The sequence below is a fragment of the Leptonychotes weddellii genome, chromosome 15 (genome assembly GCF_054177405.1).
Source record: "Leptonychotes weddellii isolate Sample4059 chromosome 15, ASM5417740v2, whole genome shotgun sequence".
In the NCBI taxonomy this organism is placed as follows: Eukaryota; Metazoa; Chordata; class Mammalia; order Carnivora; family Phocidae; genus Leptonychotes; species Leptonychotes weddellii.
The window spans coordinates 32,241,057-32,267,002 of NC_138383.1; the positions used below are offsets into that span (position 1 = coordinate 32,241,057).

General features: G+C 38.9%; 1 protein-coding gene and 1 pseudogene across 1 annotated transcript in view; one reads left to right on the top strand and one right to left on the bottom strand.

The window, feature by feature from the left end:
- The window catches only part of AP2B1 (adaptor related protein complex 2 subunit beta 1), a gene marked incomplete at its 5' end in the record, with an annotated part of 84,186 nt that overhangs the window by 19,229 nt on the left and 39,011 nt on the right, over nucleotides 1-25,946 (top strand). The window contains 4 exons of the mRNA XM_081805344.1: nucleotides 7,670-7,866; nucleotides 19,792-19,833; nucleotides 20,690-20,836; nucleotides 23,742-23,887. Of these exons, the coding sequence (XP_081661470.1) occupies nucleotides 7,670-7,866; nucleotides 19,792-19,833; nucleotides 20,690-20,836; nucleotides 23,742-23,887 (532 nt within the window). The remainder of the gene's footprint in view (nucleotides 1-7,669; nucleotides 7,867-19,791; nucleotides 19,834-20,689; nucleotides 20,837-23,741; nucleotides 23,888-25,946) is intronic.
- Nucleotides 6,877-7,362, bottom strand: LOC102741216 (ubiquitin-like FUBI-ribosomal protein eS30 fusion protein pseudogene; annotated as a pseudogene).

The following is a 25,946-nucleotide window of genomic DNA, read 5'->3' on the forward strand; positions in this document are numbered from 1 at the left end:
ACCCTGTCACAGCCAAAGAAGTAGTCTTGTCTGAGAAGCCACTGATCTCTGAGGAGACAGATCTTATTGAGCCAACTCTGCTGGATGAGCTAATCTGCCACATTGGATCTTTGGCTTCGGTGTACCATAAGCCTCCCAATGCTTTTGTGGAAGGAAGTCATGGAATCCATCGCAAACACTTGCCAATACATCATGGGAGGTAAGCAGGTGAACTAGGTTTTGACTGAGAAGTAACTGTTTAGACAAAGTTGGTCTTCCTCATGCGTTTATAGTCTAGAAAAGAACTTGCTGTGCATTTTGCAAACCTGCTATACTGCCCTGGGGGCTCCATCTGAATACTAGTGGGCACAAACATAATAGGTGAAAGGCCCTTCTGTGTTCTAATCTGGGAGTAGATAAAATAATGGCTTTAGAAAATGGTGAAGAGGGGCGCCTGGGTGGCTCAGTTGGTTAAGCGACTGCCTTCGGCTCAGGTCATGATCCTGGAGTCCCTGGATCGAGTCCCGCGTCGGGCTCCCTGCTCAGCGGGGAGCCTGCTTCTCCCTCTGACCCTCCCCCCTTTCATGTGCTCTCTCTCATTCTCTGTCTCAAATAAATAAATAAAATCTTTAAAAAAAAAAAATGGTGAAGACCTTCTAAACTGATAAAGTTTGAGAGTTGCTTAAGTCTGCAGATGAGGCTAGAAATCTTGTCAGGGCTGAAAATTTGGAAGAAAGTCTGTATGTACCTTTAGCTTTTTTGTTTGTTTTAAGATCTTATTTATTTGAGAGCGACGGGGGCGGGGTGGGGGGAGCAGCAAAGGGAGAAGCAGACTCCTTGCTGAGCAGGGAGCCCAGCTTGGGGCTGGATCCCAAGGACCTTGAGATCCATGACCTGAGCCAAAGGTAGCAGCTTAACCGATTAAGCCACCCAGCGGCCTACCTTTAGTGTAACTTTCGATGAAGCTTTTGGATAAAGTTAGCAGATACTCCTTTTGTGCTATAAAGCTGAAAATGAAGTAATATTTGCAGGATTGTTTTTAAAAGCAGACTAGATTCCTTCCTTCTACTGGCTTTGGGCTTTGTTCTTTTTCTAGCTCCTTAAGGTATAAGGGTAAGTTTGAGATTTTTCTTCTTGAGGTAAGCCTATATTGCTCTTATCTTCCTTCTTAGAATAGCTTTTGCTGGATCCCAAAGATTTTGGACAGTTATGTTTTCATTTTCATTTGTCTCCACGTATTTTTTTTATTTCCTCTTTGATTTCTTGGTTGACCCATTCATTGTTTAGGAGCATGTTGTTGTTTAGCCTCCATGTATTTATGTTCTTCTCTCAATTTTTCTTGTGGTTAATTTCTAGTTTCATACCATTGTGGTCAGAAAAGATGCATGATACGATTTCAGTCTTTTTGAGTTTATGAGACTTGTTTTGTGACCTAAGATGTGATCTATTTTAGAGAATGTTCCATGTGCACTTGGAATACACACAAAAATGTGTATTTCGCTGTTTTTGAATGGAATGTTCTGAATATATCTGTTAAAAAGCATCTAGTCCTATGTGTCATTCAAAGCCACTGCTTCCTTGTTGGCTTTCTGTATGGATAATAATATCCACTGATATAAGTAGGGTGTTGTCCTCTGCTATTATTGAACTACTGTCAGTTTCTTCCTTAATGTCTATTAATAGTTGCTTTATTTATTTAGGTGCTCCCATTTTGGGTGCATAAATATTTATAATTGTTATATTCTCTTGTTAGTGTGGTGCCCATCTTTCTTTGTCTCTTGTTACAGTCTTCGTTTTGTCTGTTTTGTCCAGTATAAGTATTACCACCCCATCTTTCTTTTTGCATCCATTTGCATGGTAAATGTTTTTCCATCCCTTCATTTTGAGTCTGCATGTGTCTTTAGGTCTGAAGTGAGTCTCTTGTTGGCAGCATATAGGTGGCTCTTGCTTTTTTATTCATTCAGTCACCCTGTGTTTTTTGATTAGAGCATTTAGACAGAGCTGGGATGCAGCAGTACTGTCCTAAGAGGTAAGATTACAGCAGTACCTTCCTGAGGCCAACTCAGGAAGCAAGTAAAATCCCAACCTAATCTTACATCTAAAGGAACTAGAAAAAGAACAAAGCACAAAGCTGGTAGAAGGAAGGAAATAGTAAAGATTAGAGCAGAAATAAAGGAAACAGAGACCAAAAAAAATAGTAGAACAGATTAAGGAAACCAGGAGCTGGTTCTTTGAAAAGATCAATAAAATTGCTAAACCTTTAGTCAGACTTATCAAAAAAAAAAAAGAGAGAAAGGACATACTTAAAAAGGAAAGGACATACTTAAAAAGGAAAGGACAGGGGCGCCTGGGTGGCTCGGTTGGTTAAGTGGCTGCCTTCCGCTCAGATCATGATCCTGGGGTCCTGGGATCGAGCCCCGCATCGGGCTCCCTGCTTGGCGGGAGGCCGGTTTCTCCCTCTCCCACTCCCCCTGCTTGTGTTCTTTCTCTAGCTGTCTCTCTCTGTCAGTTAAATAAATAAATAAAATCTTTAAAAAAAAAAAAAAAAGGAAAGGACAACATCCAAGCAAATGTTTATTGATGGTCATTAGCCTTCACTTGAGTTGACTCTTTGGTTTTAGGGCAGGTGCTGTGATTTTCACCCAAAGGAAGTTGAGGCTTCATAAGGATTAGGCCTTGTAACAGTAGAGTGTTTCCCCTGTAGGCAAGCATATTTAACCTTCTAGATGTGACATTTGACTTCTAAGTACATCATCTCCCAGTCTGTTAAGTTTGGGTAATAAATAGGGATTTTCTTTTTAACTTGCCTTTGTAGCCATATTTATATGCCATTTCGATTACCCTGTCTCCTGATAACTTTTGACCCTCAGAGGGGGGAAGTGACACAGATCAACAAATAAAAACAACCCTTTCTAGAACACAAGAAAAGAACCAGTATTTAAACTATAAAAAAGAAACAATCTCTTACATAAGGTCTCTATTTGATTAATAGTCTTATGCGGTTCCCTTTTAGATAATTGTTTTCTTTTTGGTTGATTTGTGTTTGTATTGCCTTTTTAAGGGAAACACAAATGCATAAAAATCCCTTTTGAAATAAATAGGGATGATACATTGCTGCAAATGGCATATTCATAATAGCACTGACATTACCTAGCTCTCTTCTGCAGCATTCAGTTAAGTGATGTGCCTCTGACATGAAATATAGCTACACTATAAAACCTTACTCTGCCTCTTCTAGAAATCTAAAAAATGCTTACTTAACCAAATCTTTTAAAATCACTTGAGAAAGGGAAAAGTGCTTTTTAGTTGGCTATTGCTTACTAAAACTTGTCAGCTGCTCTGGAGGGGGAGGTGAGATGGTAAATAGTTGTCTACTTTAGGAAAACCTCACCTTTTAAAAATACCACTTTGGTGTCAGTTACACAGTTATTTCCCAGGAGTTTACATGGGAACTGTTTTCACGTTAATTTTCTTGTGTTTGTCATTTAGAAAGAATGCATAATGATTTACCATGTTCTTGTAGAAACCACAGGATCACTTACTTCTTTTCATCTAACTCACTTTATCTTCTCATGGAAAGAAAATATGTGCATTGTTACCTATTCTGCCTTCTATTTAGAGGTACTGATAAACAGTATGACAGAACACTTCTTAAATGGCACATGTCATAAGATGATAGAATTTCATGTTCAGAGAATATCCTTTATAGAGATTTCATATATTTCTTGGCAGGAGTATATGAAATTGCTTCCCCCTTTTGACTTCGTTATTAATTTTTGGCTATATTTGCCCCTCTTCCCCCAATCTAGATACTTCTCATCTTGGCTTCCTTGACACTTTTTGCTCCTAAGTCATCTTTCTTAGATTGTTTTTCTGTCTTTAATCTTTGCTGTTCTGTGTTCATTCTCTTCTCTGATCACTAATCTTGATTGTGTTGCAAGGCTCATTCTGAACCTTCTCTTTCTGTGCTTCTCTTTGTATTCCTTTCAGGAGCTGATCTACTAAACACAAGCCACTGATCTCTCTTTTTTTTTTTTTTTTTTAAGATTTTATTTATTTATTTGACAGAGAGAGAGGCAGGAGAGAGAGAACACAAGCAGGGAGAAGCAGGCTTCCCACTGAGCCGGGAGTCCGATGCGGGACTCGATCCCAGGACCCTGGGATCATGACCTGAGCCGAAGGCAGACGCTTAACGACTGAGCCACCCACGTGCCCCAGCCACTGATCTCTTACAAGGCTTTACATTTTATATCATGTTTTCATTTCATCCTGTCTAAAATAGATCCCTGTGACATGGTTATTTTATTGATGAGGAATCTTTATCTCAGAAAAGTTGTCACTTGCCCAAGATCACACAGCTGGTAATATTTGGGGCCAACACTTGATCTTTGTCTTCTTACTCTAGACCACCTTCAGGTTCCTCTGTCATTATGAGGAGCATCACCAGTCTTTTGCTTCTTAGTTTTTGTTTATTCTTTGACTTTGATTATTCATTCTTCTCTCTTACATGTTCAAGAAAATATTGTTAATGGAATTTTTACATCATTTTTTTCTTTGTATTATATAAATCTTAGAAAACGTGCAAGATAGAGTGGGATAACAAACTCCTATGTACTCATCACTCAGCTTCAACAGTTCTCACTATTTTGCCCAGCTTGTTTCATGTATCACCTCCACAATTTTTTATTTTTTGAGGGAGGTGGAGTATTTTAAGTCAAATCTCAGACTTCCTATTGTTTCACCTTTACTTGGTATCTCTAATAGACAAGGACTTTTTTTTTTAAATCACAGTAAATTACCCAGCCTAAGAAAATTAGAAATAATTATTTAATATTGCATAAGCAGTCTTAACTACTTTCAGATTTTCTTAATTGTCATTCTCTGTTCTCTTTTAAAATTTATCTGAGATTGGTTTTACTTTGTTCTTAAATGTTTGGAAGAATTCACAGTGAAGCCATCTGAGCCTGGGATTTTCTTTGTGGGATTTTCCCCTCTTCCCTCCTCCCCCAGTTTTTAAATTGATATATCATTTATAATAATCTTAATAGTGCACTAACCTTTAGTGTATATAGCTCACGATTTTTACATATGTGTACAATCATAACCACCACCCTGATCAGATATTTCCAGCACCCTAGAAGATTCTTCATGCCCCTTTTCTGTTAATACCCACTCTCCAAAGATAACCATTGTTTTGACTTCTATCACTACAGTTTTGCTTATTCTTGAACACAATATAAATCAATTATATGTTTCTATTTATTGGTATATAGTATTCCATGGCCCCAATATACCACAATTTACTTATATCTTCTGTTGATGTACCTTTGGATTTTTTTCAGTTTGGGGCTCTTACGGATAAAGCTGCTATGAATATTTTTGTGTACGTCTTAGTAGACTTATATACTTACTTCTCTTGTGTATACAACTAGGAATGGAATTGCCGGGTCATAGAATAGATGTATATTTAGCTATCGGAGACACTGCCAGTTTTCCCAAGAGATCGTACCAGTGTACATTTCCAGCTGTGTATGAGTTCTAGGTGATCCACATCCTGACGAGCACTTGGGGTTGTCAGTCATGTTAATTTTTGCCATTCTGGCAGATATGTGATGGGATCTTGCTTCAGTTTTCATTTGCATTTTCCTGTTGAGTAGAGATGGCTTAAGTCCCTCTTCATGTGTACAGACTGCTAGTAGATCCTCCTTTGTGATATGCCTGATCTTCTCCTTATTTTTTTAATGAGTTCTCTTGTCAATTTTGGGAATTCTTTATATAATAATTGAATGATTTATAGGAATCTTTTATGTGATTTCGGTACATGTCTTGTCAGATACATGTGTTGTGAGCATCTTTTTTTGTAGTCTGTGGAACATACTTTCTCTTGTTCTCTCTAGATGGTGTTATTAGAAGAAGAGATGCTCTCAGTTTTAGTGAAGTCCAGATCATCATTTTTTTTCTTTTATACTTAGTGTTTTCTGTAGAAACTTTTGTCTACTCCAAGGCCATCAAGGGACTCTCCTAGATTTTCCCCTTCACATTTATGTTGGCTTTGTCTCTTTAATTTTTATTTTGTGAGGTACAAGAGTCAAGGCTCATTTTTTCCCTCACACAGCTATCCAGTTGACCCAGCAACATCTATTATCTCATGGAACTCACCACTTTATTTTTATGTATGGTGGCAGTAGCTGTTTAGATTAGTGTTTGCTGATCTCACACTGATTCTTCCAACTTCAATCCATTTGACACACAGATGCTAGAGTAATGTTTCTGTAATGTTACTTTTAGTTCTTCGTTCAACAAATCAAAGTGATTCTGCATTGCCTATCAAAAAAATTAACTTCCCAGGCTAGTTTTCAGTTTTATCTCCCTCATCTTCTCTTTCCCAAAATCTTAATCCCAGTTTCTGCTCCTGCCAATAAAATTTTTTTACCACCCCTAATGTCAGATTGTTCATTTCTGTGCCTTTGCACAAACCATCCATTCCTTTAAGATAAGTCTCTCCCTGGTAGTTCCTCACAGCTGTGCTGTTCTTCAAAATCTAGTCATAAAACCATTCTCAGAAGCTTTTAGAATCAGCCCTACCTGGCTTGTTTTGTTTCTTAGCTGTATCCTGTCATTGTGCAGATGCTCATACAGTACTCATTTCTGCTATTACACAGTGAATGTGCTTTGCAGTCATTTTGTAAATGCAGCTTTTTGTTGTTGTTTAAGTTATTTGAGGACAGGAAATAGCTTTCCTTTTTAAAAAATATGGCTCGAAGGTTCTCATTATCATGCTCCATTATAGTGTAGGTGCTCAGTTAAAATTGCTTGACTGCTAAGGTTATATAGTATACATTTATTTTCATTTTAGCAACTATATATATATTTATTTTTTTACTGAACTAAATGGCTTTATTGGGGAGAGTCAGGATTACAGTTTACTTAAGAGTTGGCATTGGGGCCCTTCTTGCCAAAAGTGGGCACAACGTTGACAAAGCGCCCGTTGTACTGCATCCGCCACTTGGCTCGGCCTGTCTTCTTCTTTTTCTCCTGTTTGGCCACCTTGGGAGTCTGCCCTCTCACTTTTCCAGCACGGGCCAGAGAACCATGGATCTTACCTCCAAGCATGCGGCCGGCTACTTCCAGGGTGGTCAGAGCCTCCACTCCACACTGACCTAGGGTAGCCTCATCCTTCAGGGGCGTGCCTGCCAGGAGCACGACTTGATCTACTGGAGCGATGCCCTCCAGGGAGGCTACATGAGCCTTGATCTGGGTGACCATCTCCTGGCCGGTCACCTCGAGGGTGTGTAGCTCCTGGGCACGGACAAAGAGCTGTATGTTGGCGACTGAGCTGCGGGCACCGCAGCCACTACCGCGAAGATGGAGTCGAGAAAGAGCTTAGCAACTATATTTTGATAAAAATAAGAATTGCTGATTTTGGGGGCACCTGGCTGGCTCAGTCAGTAGAGCGTGCAACTCTTGATCTCGGTGTTGTGAGTTCGAGCCCCACAGTGGGTGTAGAGATTATATAAAAATAAAATCTTAAAAAAAATAATACTGCAAAAAAAAATAAGTTTTATATTTTTGTTTTTTGTTTTTTTCCTCCTCCTGTGTTTTATAGATCTGACATTCACTTGTGCCTTGTTATTACGTCCTGGGTGAAACTGACTTTTCTCTTTTCCCCTGTGCGTGCGTGCGTGTGACTGCAGCACTGATGCAGGTGACAGCCCTGTTGGCACCACCACAGCCACGACCCTGGAACAGCCTCAGGTTATCCCCTCCCAAGGTGACCTTCTAGGAGACCTCTTAAACCTTGACCTCGGTCCCCCAGTCAATGTGCCACAGGTGTCCTCCATGCAGATGGGAGCAGTGGATCTCTTGGGAGGAGGACTAGATAGTCTGGTAAGTATCTTTCTTCTGGTTATTTGAAATTTTTGATATGCTAAAGAGCTTTAGATTATTCAGCTTTTTAGAACTAGGCCTTTCCTTGATGAGCAGAGCAATGTCCTTTGATAAAGGACAGGATTTTTTGTCTTCATAGAATTAATTGATATTGTCAATTAATTGTTATGGGGCATGTTTACAACTGTGCGGGATTTTTGTTGTCCTGCCTCTAAACAGAACTTTTGATATTTAGCCAACCTATTGTTCAGCAATCTTAATATTTGGCATCCTTTCCAGAGCTTAGTACTCGTGCTTCTTAACTCTGGATAGCCCCTGTAATTCCTTTTTTCCTGAACAGCATTTAAATGACCTCATAGAGATCATCCTATTTTGAGGCTTTCAAACCTTTGCCTTTTTAATATTTTATTGGTTTATGCCCCAATTCTGAGAGGTTTTGAGGCAGCCATTTGAGCCATTTGTGTAAAAAATGTACCTTTATTACAGTTGGGGAGTACTGCTTGATTGGTTCTTTTTGCCTCCCTTCTTCCTCCCACCCATACTTCCAATTTAATTAGCTTCCAGGATTCTAATAATAAAAGGCTCCAAAGTCCAGAGTATCTGTGAATATGTGCCACCAGTGTACCTTTGTTGAGGTACAAGATAAATGAGAAATATTAAGGATGACCTTCCATCTGTGTAGAGAAGACCAGAAAAGTAACTTATATGTAAGTTATATATATATGTGTGTGTGTCACATCACATGGCTCTCTACAAACCAGGTTTTTAGTTGTGGTGGAATTAGAGGGGCTCTTTTAGCTAGACACTTGTACATGTTTGTCTGCAAAGATGCCCAACAAACTTACTTCCCAACATCAGAAATCGGAAGACATGCCATAGATACAAAAATATATGTTCTCAGAGATTACATAAACTAAACAGCTTCACTTTCTGCTACACACACCAGCATTTTCTCTTCTACCTTATGAGCAGCATTATGTCTGGGATTTATGCCAGCCAGTACAGGTACATTTAATCCTTGGCTGGCAGAGGGTCTAAGAAAATAGGGTTACAGTCATATCTCTGTGGGTTGTGCATTTTACTCATGGAAAGTCACTGCTTTCAGAGTCTGTACACTGACCAAGCTCTAGACACCAGCTCATAGTGCAAGTAGCACTCCTTATTATCTTTCTTGGGAATGTAAGCATTTGATTTTCATATTCATATCTTTAATGAGTGGATTTGACCGATTATATAAGAATAGTTTCTTCATATGATCATTCTGCATGGCTACGTAGCCTCCCTGTAGACTCAGAAGGGTCTGTGGAGTCTTTCAGTAATAGTGACATATTAACAGATTCTCGCAGAAACTCCACATAGCCTTTGAAATCGTTCTTCCTGTTCTTGTTGACACATCACCCACAAGTTAAGTGTTATATCCTCCTCAACTCAAGTTTATGCCTTAACAACCCTATTCGTTAATTTACCTGGTGGCTGACAAAATGATGGACTCATTGAACCTAAGAATGACAAAGAAATTAAGCTTGAAGGATGGAGGGAAGAAAGAGGCCCTATATTTTAATGTTGTCTGGCCTGGGATTTTGTGCTCTTGCTTCTTGATCCACTTAGCATGGAAGGAAAGGGACATGGTATTTCTGTGTGGCTTTGTATTAGCTGTTGCTGGCCCTTAATGCCCATGAGTTTTCTCCTTATATTTTGTTTAGCTATCCATTCATCTGTTAAAATTCACACAAGTATTACTTCAAGTAGGAAAAAAAATGTTACATTTTTAGGTTGTAGTAGCCAGAGTTACACGTGGGCCTTTTTCTTTCTTTTTTTTGTAAAGGATGCTCTTTTTGGGGTGGGGAGTACGTTGTTTTCCCATTTGAATTTGTAAATATTATACAGGCTTTGCTGTGGAGGCCCAGCAATGTTCCTGTGTAACTCTGTATTTTACCTCTTCCTGACTTCAGGATTCAAAATGGTATACTTGGTGTCATAGCCCTAGAAATCATGCAGGTTTCAGCTTATTCTGTGATATAAATATATCTCAGAAATCAAAATGAGTAAAAGCCCTTTTTGCTTTGGATCTATATGGGGTTAAGTATATATTCACTCAGAGAACTAAGATACCCTTTTAAGAGAACATCACAAGGAAGGCCTAAATCTGGCTGTGTGGAAGGTGAGTTTCCAAGGCAGCTCTAGACTGTGCCATTTTAAAATGCTTTTATTGTTGTTTTGTAAATTATCTAATTTAAAGAGGGAAATAGTCCTCAGAGTTTTTACTTAATCTATATAGATAGTGCTGTTTCTTGAATCTTTTCCTTACAGCAGTGCTTCTCAAACTATAATGTAAATCTATATAAATCCTATCTATCTCCTAGAGATCTTGTATAAGGCAGATTCTGATTTAGTTGGTCTGAGATGAAACCAAGGAGTCTGCATTTCTAACAAGCTCCCGGCTTCATGGGCCATATTTTGCATAAAACCATAGAATTTCTGGGACCACTGTGAACCACTTCAGTTTGGTGCTTGAATCATAGCTGTTGGTAAACTCGGATGCCTTTTTGTCTTGACTTCAGCAGTAAACACACTCCTGGAAAGAGGGCTCCTCCTCTACCCCAAATTGAGGGAAAGCCAAGAAACTCCTGAAATTATTTTTTGGATAATAATAAAAGAAGGAAAGGTCCTTCTTTTACTCTCTAGGAAGAATAGTGTTGCTGGGAGTGGTAGCTTTTCACCCAGACCATGTAAAATTTGGCCTGGTTTAGAGTTATGTGTTCACCTGGCAAGGAGCACTCAAGGTTACCTTAGTGTTCACTTCAGAAGGGTGGACAGCAAGGCCTACATATGGTTTCTGCTGCTTTTATTATTGCTGTCTAAGGGAACCCTACCCATAGGGGTCAGTGGTGTGCCGCTAATGAAATATGGCAGCTCCTTTTATTTAAGCTTTTGGGGTTCTCAATTCCAGCTGCATAGTTAGTTCCACATTAGTACCATATTTAAAAAAACAAAACAAAAAAAACTATCAGGGCACCTGGGTGGCTCAGTTGGTGAAGCGTCTGACTCTTGGTTTCGGCTCCGGTCGAGATCACAGGGTCATGAGGTGGGCCCCCCATCTGGGCTCTGCACTCAGTGGGGAGTTGGCTTGAGATTCTCTCCCTCTCCCCCTGCCCCTATCCCCGCTCATGTACTCACACACTCTCTCTCTCTCTCAAATAAATCTTAAAAACAAACAAACAACGAAAAACTGTCAGTGTTTGGGCCCAATCCTAGAGCATTTAAACAGAATTTCTGGGAGACAGGACCTAGACATTGATATTTTAGAAAGATACCCAGGTTACTTTAATTTTGCATCCAAGGTTCAGAACCGAAGGAAGTTCCAAATGGAGTTAGGTAGACATGTTAAAAATTGATCTCTAAGTCAAGACAATGATTTCTACTGAAGAATTATACTCTGGTAAGCCTCTTCACTACTGCCTACAAAAACAGACCTCTCTGACTTTACCTCTGTTCCTTCCCCTTCTCCCCAGGACATTTTTACTGTATTTTGCAGTTAGGTAGTCCAGCCTACCAGAAATTGGCCAGAAGTTGAATTTAACCAATTTAGATGTCGTTGCTCAGTCCCGGGGTTCTTTTTACCTTTGCTCACTTTGTATAATTGGAGACTGAAAATTGTTTTTGTATTTTAGATTGTCACCTGTTTTTCTCTTCTTCTTCTTCTTCTTTTTTTTTTTTTTTTAAAGAGAGAGAGTGTGCACACAGGGTGGGGAAGAGGGGCAGAGGCAGAGGGAGAGAGAGAATCCTAAGCAGGCTTAGTGCTCAGTGCAGAGCCCAATGTGGGGCTCAATCTCACAGTCGTGAGATCATGACCTGAGCCAAAATCAAAATCAAGAGTTGGACGCTTAACCAACTGAGCCACCCCGGTGCCCCTCTGTACTTTTGTCTTAAAACTTGCAAATTCACTAGAGTATAATTTTTCTTCTCTTCATATTCTGGTGATCCTTCCATTAGATCTTGTTTACCTTCTTTCATTGTTGTACTTGTAAAATTTTGAGATTTAGTAAATGGAGGCTTTTTCTAGAATTGTCATTAAGGAAGTACTTATCTATTTATTTATTTGCTTTATCATCATTATTTGCCACAACATACCTGAAGACCCCAGCCTTCTTCCATCAATAATAGTGACTCATAAGAGCTGTGATTTTTAAACCAAAAAAAGAGTGAGTGGGGATATTGCTGTGATGTAAAGAAAACACACACGTACTCCATGCCTCCTAGTTGATTCTTATTTATTTTGGAGACAGGCACCTTTGAAAATCATTGATTTAGGCAGAGCTTCAGATTTTAAAAATGGAATGCTTTTTCATCACAGGACCCAAATCAAAATGGATTTTCTCCATATTCTTTTCAATCTCCTTATTGAGATACCCCTATTTTTAGTTTCTGCCTGCCTTAGTGTATTCTCTTTTGCTTGAACTCTGTGGATAGTTTCTTCCTTCTGTTACTATAAACTTAACTGTCCCCTTGATGTGGTTTGAATTGTAGTGAAACTTACATGGTTGATGTGTTCTACACGTAAAGCAGGATAGTATACTATCTAAATGTGGGCTTACGAAAGTTGCTTGAGTCTTTTTGTTTCTTAGTTTCAGAAATCTTGTATGGGTCTTTTGATGCCTCTGATATGGAATCTAAGAAAGTGCTCATTCTGGGTAGTGTGACTTTCCTGACAGTGCAAATCCTGGTTTGGTGTAGTGTGGGAGGTGACCTGAGGCCCGTGTGTATGACTCCTACATACATGTAAAGATACACCGTTTGCTAGTAAGTCTGACATCTGTGAGATTCACTAAAGTTAATAATTGAATCTTGACACTTTCTGTCACCTTTACTTTCAGACTGTCAGCAGAGGCCTTGGGTAAATTACAGCCTTTTGTTCATCCAAGGTGCTGTGCATTATTCTATTTAGATAAATGGTGCTATTGTACATCAAGACCGGAAAGGAAGCATTATCCAGAGTGCCCTTTCTCTTTGCTGACAGAGGTTTTCTAGCCAGAGAAATGTCCTTGCAGTGTGCCCAGCTGGAATAGTGTGGGCTAGAGGAGAAATTGCCTTTTCCTAAATGCAGTGTATGTTTTTCAGATCCTCCCACTCTGTTTTTTTTTTTTTTCTCAGTATAATTAATGTACAGTGTTAATGTCAGGTGTACAATGTAGTGATCCAGCAATTCTCTACATTTCTCAGTGTTCATCATGATAAGTGTGCCCTCCCACCCTGTTTCTTACAGATTTTTATTTTTACTTTTCAGAAATTTTAAGTCAGGTACTATTTTAGTGATAATTTTAGTTTTTTTAGCCCACAGGACTAAACTACTACATACTCGTTTTGCATCTTCCTATTTCCTCCTCTGGAAAAGATTTGCAGTGATTAAAGAGCTTAAGTTTTAGAGTTGGTGGTGTTGTGGAGAAAATCTTTGTGAATTATAGCCCAGTTTTGCCTGGTAAATTCTTCAGTGTGGTTTTTGTAACCACTCTCTTTTTATTAGGCAGTTTTGGGGAATAATTACCCAATACTGAGTTTCTGTTGCTGTTCCAGTTTCCTGTGCTTAGAACTTTTATAATTTCTAATTCCCAAAATAATTCTGCAAGGAAATTGGGCCCCATTTCACAGAAAACTGAAGGTGGCATAGCAAGTAAGTCTCAGAGTCAAGATTTGAACCCAAGACTCTCCTGAGATTCCTCCAGTTTGTTTTTTATTGTCATCTTCTAGAATAGAGTCCAGTCTCACTTTGGTCCTTCTCAGACAGGGGTACACGGTGTCTGGAGTACACAGCAGAGTGCAGGAGGCCTTTGTAGCTGCAGAATAAATGTGGCTCATCCTTCTTGCACTGTCATTCTTAACTTGATGGCAAAGAAAGTAAACACAGACTAAACACTGCTGTGTTAAGGCTTAGAATGTAAAATTGCATGAATGCTTAAGCCAGAACCCAAAGCTTGTTTGCCCTATGCCTCTTCTCACTGTACCTCCCGGGTGCTCTGGGTATATGAGTTTGGGCTGGCTTGCCATTAGGAGGCATATGAATGTTTGAGAAAGACTAGAAGTGTATTCATTTGTGAAAAGAGGGACTGGATAAGTTCATACATCTGTCTTGCAGCAAAAGGAACAAGATTGTTCATCTTACCCTCTTGTAAGCAGAGCCGTAACATCATATCTTCTCATCTATTTGGCAGTGAGCTGTGATACAAAACACTAGTGCTTTCAGAGCCAATAAATGATGCACAGGGCATTCTTCTGCTGAAAACTTGCCGTCAAAACTGTTCAGACAATAATACATTTCCTCTCTAGAAAGGACTTTGGCCTTGGGATGGGGGCTGGGTCCTTTTTTCCCTGATTGGTTCTATTTTGTATGTTGGACATGTCGATGCCGATAGGATGCACTAGGCCAGTTGATAAAACCGTTTCGTCAGCCTTCTGTCCATTTTGTGGTAATTTTCTCCAATAAAATTATCCATTTCAAAATTGTCTCCCCAAGAAGTAATATTGCTAATAGGCCTGCTTATATGGTTAATAGGACATTCATTCACTGAGTGCTGGTTCTATATCAGACTTTATTCTGTGTACTGGGAATATAATTGTGACTAGTCCTTGCAAGCTTATGTTCTAGTAGGGGAAAGTGAGATGACAACTATCGAGTAGGGTAGTAAGTATTGCAAAAGAAAATGAAACAGGATGCAGAGCTTCTCCTGTGGATTTGTACTATACTCCTCATGGGGTTGTGTTGGACCTAAGAGACATTCTTTCCCTGTCCCATCTTAGGAAGTATTCTGTTATATCCCCCTACTTTTCTGTTGATACAAGCCTTTTTTTCTATCAGGCCAAGGTGTCTTTGGATGATTTTATATGATCTCAACTCATGCTATTCAATAGCAAGTCCATCCTTAGCCATCAGTTTAATAGCTTTTGCATGGTTACAGATTCTTTTCACCAGTTTAATTAGTTATATTTTATGATGCTTTTCTGAATAGCTTTTTGAAAATCAAATTAATGTTTGTAGCCAAAGAGCTGAAAATTACACTTTTACCTAGGAGATGGTGTGTGCCTTCTAAAATCTAAAACCCCCTAATAGGAAAAGCACAGACTGATGTTTTTGACTCCAGTAGGATTTTGGTCTAAATTCCATTGTTTGATGGGAATTGCTGTATACTATTTTTACGTCATTCTATTTTGGCTTCTGAATAATAGAGCTGTCGGTAAACTATATGACCGGAAGCATTCCTTTAGACTCCCTTTAATTAAATCCATTCTGAAAAGCATCAGATGAAAAAGGTAGTAACTCTAGACAGAAGCAGAGAAATTTCTGAGCTTAAGATCTGCACCTCTAATTAAGAGAATGTCTTCAGGGGCGCCTGGGTGGCTCAGTCGTTAAGCGTCTGCCGTCGGCTCAGGTCATGATCCCAGGGTCCTGGGATCGAGCCCCACATCGGGCTCCCTGCTCGGCGGGAAGCCTGCTTCTCCCTCTCCCACTCCCCCTGCTTGTGTTCCCTCTCTCGCTGTCTCGCTTTCTGTCAAATAAATAAATAAAATCTTTAAAAAAAAAAAAGAGAGAGAGAGAATGTCTTCAGATACTCAGCACCATAGGTTTAGAAGAAGGTAGGTATATTTTGGACTGGTCAGAGGTACGTACCTGAAAGGGGCTAACCAAGACCAGCCCTTGTGATCATTTGTGGGACTTTTTTTTTTCTTTTGGTCTACTTAGTGGCCATCTCATTTGATACTGTTTTATTAAAAGACTTTCTTTTCTTGGAGTCAGGTGGACTTGTTGCCTTATAGAACCTTACTCATGAGTTCTCCCTCTGTATTTCTGCTATTGTAATATATTGCCATTGGATGAGGCTGTTTCCTTTTGGTATCTAGCTGAACTAGAGCTATGGGCAGACTCAGCTTAAACTTTTGGCTCAACCTGGCTCTGTTGAGAAATCATGTAACTGTGCTGAAATCCCTTTAGCCCACAAGTTACAATAAGTCACCATGAAATCATTGCTTTCCATCTAGTTACTCAATTAACACTGCAAGGACTCATTACTATGTAGTTCATCCTGAGCTTAGCCCAATTTCAGCACTACTTCAGGGATGGTGAAGTGGCCACTCTTTGGCAGTAGCAAGATGTTGCCATTTAATGACTACAACTACTGTGATTTAGATTGGGGATTAGGGGAACCAAACCACTATGGTTTGCATACCACTAACCATGCCACCATTTGGACCTGGGGTATCAGCTGCACACCTTTAGGAAAATTCTCAATTTTCAGCATTTGAAATATTCTTTTGCTGAAATTGGCACTTCACCTTTCTTTGTCTTCCTCTGTCCTGACATTTCCTTCGTGGAGAGAATGGCAGCTTTAGTAAGGCGATCCTGGGAACAGTGGGAAGTGGATAGCTCCAGGAGACACTTAAAACATGGTAGCTAGACACCTAAGATGGAGATTTAAAGCCGTGTCCTGCACACCTAGCCCTTTTACTCCCTTTTCACTCAGCTCCCACCAGCTCACTGGATAACAGATATCATCGGATTTTTACAAGTTCTCATTTGGCTGATATTGTACCCTACCTGATAAGTATGACCAGGCAGATGAATCTTGTCTGACTCTAGATAATACCAACAACTGAACTAACATGGTTAATGGCTAGCTCAGGCCAACATGAGAACTTTTCTGTGTTTTATTCAGCCTTCCAGCTTTCTTCTTTCTTTTTCTTGATTACTGTCTGCATCATCCTGCTTGTTACTGTGGACAGGAGAGGCCACTCCCTGGGTAACTGGCTCCCATCCATGCTGACATCTCTTTATTAGTCACTCTTGCCCATCACTGTGCTATCACCCTTGTCATATTTTCTGAGAGGAGGATGATAACCTCCCTCAGGAACTTCTTCAGTCAAAGGAAAGATGCTGAATAAAGTCTGAATAATAAGTTATAGTTTTGCTAGGTAGAAAACATGTATTGAAATTGTCCTTTCCCTTTGCTATATGGACATAACAGCACAGTTAGGTGAACCTTTATACTTTTGGCTACGTGTCTCTTAATACCCTTTGGATCCTGTCTCTTAAGATCAGAGTTCTTGATTCTGTGTTGAAGCTGAGTGGTATCTGATATACTGAACATAAACATGGGACTACTGGATTGCTTTTCAGTTTCTTTCGTGTTTTTGAATAAAATTGACAAGCAGCATGGTGGCGAGAGTACATTCAGATCTTATCCAGCTAAGGTAATGTTCATATAATACTCAAAGATAACAAGAATGAAATCTAAGAAAATAAGGGCTATACATGGGCTTTATTTCCTTTGGAAATAACACCACCAGTGAGTGCCTTTTCTCAATGCCTTTTATAGAATTTAGCGTATAGGATAAAACTGTCGTTTCTCTTCCAGTGTGGTTTTTTTTTTTTTTTCTTTCCACTGAGTGCCAGTCAGGTCCATAAAGAATTCCATCTCTTTTAAGCTTGGATTGTAAGCCTGGCCAGAAGGGAGAAGAATGATTGAGGGGAAGAAGAGGTAAGCCCATTAGAAAGTCAAAGCAGATCAAAGCATCAGGACAAATGAGACACTGTGCATCCTCCCCTTTGTTATTAAGGGGTTTTTTTTTGTTTTTCTTCTGCTCCTCCTCAAGGTCTAGCTTTCTTTTTATTCAGGATTTAGCTCCAGAGTCATTTTCAAACAGGTAAATCTTTTCTGATTCCAAACATTATCTAAGGCATTGGTTTTCCACCTTGTCTATACGTTAGAATCACTGGGAGAGCTTTTCAAAATTCTGATGCCCAGGCTCCACCCCAGAACAATTAAATCACTACTTCTGGGAGTGAGACTCCAGCATCAGTATTTTTTTTAAATGCCCCCCAGTATACACACACAGGTGGTTGATTTATTGTGTGTATCTAAGGTTGATAGAACACAACTGTAGTAGTTATTAGTACTCTTATTCTATGAAACCTTCTAAGGTTTTATGAAGGAGAAATTAAAAAATTAAAGACCTCCCATAATCAGCCTGCCTTTGCAAACTTATTTTCTGTGACTTTTTTTTTTAAACACATATCTACCCTGTGCTCAGTCTAATTGGACTACTCCTTCTTCTTGATCTTGCTTTTATTCATGTTTTTTACAGTGTTTGTGCATGCTGTTTGAGAAATAACCTCCCCCTTTTTGCTTTTATAATCCCACACTACCACCTCTTTGAAGCTTTTCATTATTCTTCAGCCAAAAGGAGGCTCTTCCCTTCAGTATTTCTCTTTTCTCTCTCTCTTTTTTTTTTTTTTTTTTTGCTTTAGAATATTCTGTGTGGTTTTGCATTCATGTTTTATTTCTCCCGCCAGTTTGCAAAGTCTGGGTCTTATTCATCTATGTATTCCACTCATTGCCTGGCATCTTTACATTCACCATAGTGCCTTATATCCAAATGATGTTATATAAGTGTTTGAATAAAAGGTGGTTTTCAGATGTGTGCTATTGCAGAGCCAGAGAGAAAGCAGATGTGTGATATCTTTTCTACTTGCTTTCAGACTTTTCCAGTTGTTTGAATTCTTCGTTGTGGCGACCTTTTTATTTATTTACACATGTGATTTTTGGCTTATTTTCAACCATGAAGTAATCTTCAAGAACCAGGTTCTAGAAACGGCTCTTCAAAGTTTGGAGTGCTCTGTAACTTAGAGCAGAGAATGCTTATTAATGCTAGTTATGAAGCACCTGCCCAGCCCATTTTCTGTCATGGTGGAAATAGGATTTTGTCATAGGTCTCACTGTTTTTCAGGATAGATTATTTTTTAGAATTTGGCAACCCAGTTTCATGTATTTTTTCACTGAGAAGATAAATCCTCTTTCTCAAATCCTGAAAACCGGTACAATTTTGCTTTTTAACATAACTACAGCACAAAGATTCCCAAGTTTCTACCACTAAATGACAGATAATAAAGGAAACAGTGTTTGTAGAGCAGACAGGCATTTGGTGATTCAAAGAGGAATTTCAGATGCACAGTGAGAACTAGGGAAGAGACAAATGCACAGCACTGTTAGTGGTGTGTATGTGTGTCTTATGTTTCTTCATGCCAGCTATTTTCAGCTTCAGTTCTTCTTTAATGCTTTTGTCATGGAAGCCTGACTTCGGGATGAATTATATCAGAGCCCTGATGGGGGAAAAGGCCAGATTAAGACTATGTGGAATGACTTTCCTGTCACCTAGCTAATTAAGTCCATCTAATTCTCCAATAGTTAGCATCCTTTTACATGATCTCCAGATAAATCACAGCATTTCTCCTTAGTACTATCGACTGTGAAAGAGATTTGAAGCATTGCATGCCTTCCTACTTCCTCCCCGGGTAGGGTGTCTTGACCTCTCCCAGCTGTTTTCTTTCTTAGGAAAGTTCTAAATTCTAAAAATCACTCTTTCCACCTGTAATTTTTGAAGCTTGAAATTGCTCAGTACTGGTTTGGTTCCCACCTTCTCAGTGGGACAGCAGGTTTTGTAGATCAAAGCACATTTTAGGTTTTCTTTGCTTTTCTTTTTTTTCTCCCTTAAATTTCTTTTTAGGGGAAAAATAAAACGCTTTCAAGACATTACTGCTTGTTGATAGAGCTTCTTGGAATATGTAAATTCTTTAAATCCGGTTAGGTTTGTGCCTATGTACCCCAGTGAGAAGATTGGATCTGAAACATCCCTGAGATGTCCCAGCTCCATCTTCTTTCCAAGTTTTCTCAGAACTCCCACACACCATCAGTACCACTACTCGATTCCCCTAGGACATGTTTCTTTGCAATCTAGAATTTCTTTAAGCTTTGGGAGTCAAGTTGAACAGCATGTATTCCCAGCAACTTGGTAGAGCAATTTACAGATTCTATATGGGCATCTAGTACTTAGCTAAATGAACTCTACCTCTCTCTCCTCTCTCTCCTTTCTCTCTTTCAGCTTGGCAGTGACCTTGGCGGGGGCATTGGAGGAAGTCCGGCAGTAAGTGCCATCCGTTTTTTTCACCATGGGATGCGCTGCCCCCTGTTTGATGCCTTTCCTATGCACACATTCTCAGACCAGTCACCGCTGCTGTCTAGTGTTGTACACCAAAACCTCTATAGCAGTAAATGAAGAGTAGAAAGTAGCGTAGGGTTACTTGGGTTCTTCGGAGGCATATACCACATGTGGTATAGGGACATCTTTAGGGATTGGCGCTCTGGTGTGTACAGAGTTCTTTGTCTTCCTGACATTAAAGAGCTAAAGGAAATGGAACCTCCCATCTTGACTGGAGAATGCTCTTATTCTCTAGTGTCATCTACAAAGAACTTGAGAGAGTCAGCGGACTCAGAGGGAGACTCTCCTCGTAAGTGACGGAGTTTGGGGTGGGGTATGAATATCCATCTCCCCCCAGGAGAGTTTCCTACTAGATATTTATGCCTAAATGGGAAAGTAAGACTTGTCTGCACCCAAGTGGAAATAGAACTGCTTTCTAAGTTGGATGCTTCTTCTTTCTATAGAAACAGACTCCCCCTTCGTTAGGGTACATGTAGGCCTTTTGCACAGAATCATGGAAGCTAAAATTGGAAACAAACAGAAAAGATCTTGGATCACTGTGTTCCTGGTCCTACTGATTACTCTGATAGAACTTCTAAAGAGTGTCTGTATATTATCAATGATGAAAAAATAACTGTGATGATTAAGAGGACAAAGAATATACTAATTCAGCTCCAAGAATATTGTAATTATGGTGTGTCCTTACTGTTTTATCAATACTACTAAAATATAGAGCAACATGTTAAGGGCTATTAATCTGTTTTTCCTGGTTTCCCCACCCCCCTTCCCTTTTTCCCTACAGGTGGGACAATCCTTCATCCCCTCATCAGTGCCTGCAACCTTTGCTCCTTCACCTACTCCTGCTGTGGTCAGCAGTGGTCTGAATGACCTGTTTGAACTCTCCACGGGAATAGGCATGGCACCTGGTGGATATGTGGCTCCTAAGGCTGTAAGTAAAGTGATATTTTCTTAATGAACAATACCTGAATTACTTAATATTTTTTGTTATTTCCACTGATAATAAGTCCAAGGTTTGGGCCCTTGTCCTAAAGGATTTAAGAGGAAGATGAAAAGTAGCCTGAAATTTAGCAATACGAGAAGCACCATAGCATCTTCATTAGCTATTTCTATAATTAGACTTAAAATTGGAAATATTAAATATTTGTGTTTAGAAATATTGTCTGGTTTGTCAGCACTGAAGTCAATCTAGTGTAAACCCAGTTGATGCAACCGTGAAGGGGGTGGGGGGCAGGGTGTAGTATAGAGGAATAACATTTTTACTTCTCTTTCCTACCATTCCCTATTGGTATTACATGTGGATTCTAGAGTGCTGATGCTCACATTTGGCTTTCATGGATTTTAGTGTACGTTTTTAGAGTTCTGATTTAGGTTTCTGTCATTGGTGCTTTTCTAGTCTCAGCCTTGCTTAATGTCCTGCTCAGACTGAATTTCAAAAGTGGAAACTGCTGTAAGTGAAGCTTATTTCAGCCTTTGGGAATAGTGCCATCCAGGCTAGGCCCAGTTTCTTGTAATTGTGCCTTTCTGGGGGACAGTATGCCTGTTTGTTTCCTTAATTCTCTGCCTGTTCATCTGACTCTGGAGGATCCCTGTTAGAGTTGTAGACCAGTTGTCCATTCCAGGGGTCATAACTTTGTCTACACAGCTGCTGAATAGAGTAACCAAAAATAGGATTTAAAACTGAGCCATAATATTTTGGCACAATACAGTAACTTGGTTGTGAGGTTTCTGTGTTGGATATTATCCCACAGACTTTTAATTATTGGTTAAAAGATTATCTAATGCATTTGTTTACTAATATTAAAGTAATACGTACAAATGACAAATTTAAGTAATGTAGAAATGACAGATGGAAAATTAAGTTTATCTGTCCTCACTTTCCCATAGGTAGCCACTATTAACTTTCTTGTGTGTCTTACCGGAAGAAAAGAATTATGCATATACCTATATATCTGTGTTCTTTAACAGAACTATGTCAGGGGAATATACTGTTTTGCATCTAGTTTTTTCTCTACCATATTATTTTGAATGTCTGTATCCACTGTATTGATGTGCCACAACTTATTTAATCATTCTCCTGTTGATAGACATACAGGTTATTCGCTTGGTCCTACCACCCCCCTCCCCACTTTTTGTTATTACAGTGTTGCAGTGAACATCTTTGCATATGTATACCCTGGTATACATATATTTTTTTATCCTGGTATACTTTTGTAAATATAGCTATAGGGTAAACCTGCAGTGTGCTTGATCATTTGAACATTTTTTTTTTTTTTTAAAGATTTTATTTATTTGACAGAGACACAGCAAGAGAGGGAACACAAGCAGGGGGAGTGGGAGAGGGAGAAGCAGGCTTCCTGCTGAGCAGGGAGCCCGATACGGGGCTCGATCCCAGGACCCTGGGATCATGACCTGAGCCGAAGGCAGATGCCTAACGACTGAGCCACCCAGGTGCCCCAATCATTTAAACATTTTAAAATAGACATTCTCCACTTCCAAAGGTGACATCACATTATATTCCCAGCAACACAGTACAAAGTGCCAGATTGCTTAAATTCTCTATTGAGTATTATTGACTTTTAGGATTTTTGACCCTCTGATAGATGAAAAATATCTTATGGTTGTTTGATTTCATTTTCTTCCTTCCTTTCCTTTTTGGTCTTTAGCGTGGCTGAATATGTTTTTATGTTTATTCAACCACCCACTGATGCTTCGGTATTGTGTCTTAGATGGTCAGAACAGTTCATGAATTTCCTGGGGTTTTTTTTTGTTTTTTTAAGATTGATTTATTTTTAGAGAGCGAGCGAGAGCAGGGGGAGGAGCAGGGGAGAGGGAGAGGATCTCAAGCAGACTCCCTGCTAAGCTCAGAGCCCAACGCAGGGCTTGATCTCATGACCCTGAGATCATGACCTGCGCCAAAAATCAAGAATCAGACACTTCACTGACTGAGCCACCCAGGTGGCCCCTGATTTTTTTTTTTTTTTAATTAACTCTTATTGTCCAGGATTATCACAGGTTCTAGGGCCAGGGATGGGTAATGGATTATATAGAGAAGATAGGCATTCAAAGTACTTAAGCCACATCTAAGTACTATTTACCCGAAACTATAGCAAGAGTTAACAACATATGTAAGACATGGTCCTTGCCTTTAAGATTAATGATAATGGTTTTAGTGGTGATTAAAAAAAAAAAGTCTTCGGGCGCCTGGGTGGCTCAGATGGTTAAGCGTCTGCCTTCGGCTCAGGTCATGATCCCAGGGTCCTGGGATCGAGCCCCGCATCGGGCTCCCTGCTCAGCGGGAAGCCTGCTTCTCCCTCTCCCACTCCCCCTGCTTGTGTTCCCTCTCTCACTGTGTATCTCTCTGTCAAATAAATAAATAAAATCTTTAAAAAAAAAAAAAAAGTCTTCAAAGATACAGACATGCTATTTTCATTAGTAGATTCAGTTCCTTCCCTTTTAAGCCTTTTACCAAAGGTGCTAATAAAAAAAAAAAAAAAAAAATTATACTCATTGGAATTTCTCTTTTTCTTGTATATACTTTTGGTAGCAGTAATCAAGCAGTAAAATGACCAAGTTGAACAGAAGATGGAGAACTAGCCGGGTTATTCATAGACTGTTTTTGTGTGGGTTTAGTTTGGTTTGGTTCTTCAATAGAGAACAATCTCAAAATTCAGAGAATATCCAGAGCCTTTTGCATCTGACTTGATATTTATAGTATAAAAAATCACCATAATTGCCTAAAGAAGCGAAATCTTAATTTCATCTTTATATATTCAAAACAAATAGCATTGAGATAAATCTTGTGTAGTTCCATTGGGCTCTGTACTGTCTTTTAGGTCTGGCTGCCTGCAGTAAAAGCTAAAGGCTTGGAGATTTCTGGAACATTTACTCACCGCCAGGGGCACATCTATATGGAAATGAACTTCACCAACAAAGCTCTGCAGCACATGACAGACTTTGCAATCCAGTTTAACAAGAATAGGTAAGACGTCTGAGTCCTCAGCTCAGTCATGAAACTTGTGCCTTGTGTACAACAAGCCAGTGTTCCATTTTTAACAATGCATTCAAAACTCTCATGTTGGAAGATGTTGGGTGTAGAGTGAGAGCTGGTCTTGCATGTCTATTCACTTGTCAGCTTCCACTCTGGAGGCCCTAGGGAATTTCGTTGGGAAACTCATCCATATAGAAAAACCAGAATTTGCTTACTGCCTTCTTAAAGGATTCTAGGACTAGAAAGTTTTTAATAAACCATTCATTTAAAAAAAAAAAGTTTTAAAGTCCATTTATTCATTCAACAAATAATTGTTTAGCATCTATGTGCCAAACATTTCTAGGTACTGGGGCTAGAGTAGTGAACAAAACAAATGAGTCTCCAAAGCCCACATTTTGTTGGGAAAAATGAACATATTTTGGTTGATGTCAAAAATTTGAAACATAGTCAGTATACCTGTTAGCTAAATAATGTAGGCAGACAGTCTGCTTTTAGCAATGAATTCTTTGCCTTATTAAGGAAGGGAGCATGAAGATGTAAATATTGATTTGCTATGGTTCTGAAACATTACTGTTTTTTATTAAATATCGTGGTTCAGGAAACTGCCTGCTAGACTTTGATGGCAGGTCCATTCATAAATATAAGATAATCAAACTTGTTTCCAGCAAAGTAGTAATTGGACCCTTAAAGCAGATTTAATAAAATTTATCAGTGACAACTTATATCAGTGATTGTCTTACTTATTTCTGAGCATTTGGAAATAACTTTTATACCTTAGATTGAAAGTTTGGCACATTAGAAATCACTTATCTAGAAAGTCTGTGTTTCCTTTTGTCAGACTAGTTCTATTTCCAGCTATTTACCAATTTTAGCCATTCTTAAGAGTTTATAGTGACTTGCATTTTAATTTATTTCTCATTTTAATTTGCATTTCCCTAATGACTAATGATATTGAGCAATTTTTTTCATCAGTGTATTGACCATTATATCTTTAGTGAAGTATCTGCTCAGATCTTTCTTTTTTTAGTTTTATTATCAAGTAGTAAAAGTTCTTTATATATTGTGGATACAAAGCCTTTGTCAGATATACATCTTGCAAATATTTTCTGTGGATTTATTTTCTTAACAGTGTCCTTCAAAAAGTAAAAGTTCTGTATTGCTTATGCTCTTTATGTTCTAAGAAATCTTTGCTTGGCCTGTGGATACAAAGATCTTTTTTTCTGTTTTGTTTTTTTTTTAATAGAAGTGGTATAGATTTAGCTCCAGCATTAACTTTTATAATCCATTTTGAGATAATTTTTAAATATGGTGTAAAGTAAGAGAGTCAGAGTAAACTTTGTTTTCCCATAGTAAGCCTTGAAATCAGATAGTACAAACTCCATTTTTGTTCTTTTTCAAAATTGTTTTGGCTATTCTAGGTCCTTTACCTGCTGGGATTTTGATTGAGAGTGTAGATCAGTTTGGGAGAGAATTGACATCAAAGTTCTAATCCATCAGCTTGCTTTTTTTATTTAGGTCATCTTTAACTTCTCTCTGCACTGTTTTATAATTTCTCATGTACAGATCTTTCCTGTCTATTGTCAGATTTTAGTATGTCATAGTTTTGATGGTATAGTAAGTAGTATTCTTTTCATTTTAATGTTTATTTCTTCCTTGGTATATAGAAGTAGAATTGATTTTTGTATGTTGAACTTGTATCGTGCAACTTTGTTAAATTCCCTTACTAGTTTTGGTACCTTTCTTTTTTTTTTTTTTTTTTAAGATTTGTGCATAGTTTATTTTTTCTCTTCATTTCTCTAGGAAAAACATTCAGAGTTCAATTGCTAGGTTGTGTGGTATTTGCATGTTTAGTTTTTTTTTTTTTATTCTTATGTTAATCCCCATACATTACATCATTAGTTCTAGATGAAGTGTTCCATGATTCATTGTTCGTGCACAACACCCAGTGCTCCATGCAGAACGTGCCCTCCTCAACACCCACCACCAGGCCAACCCATCCTCCCACCCCCCTCCCCTCTAGAACCCTCAGTTTGTTTTTCAGAGTCCATCT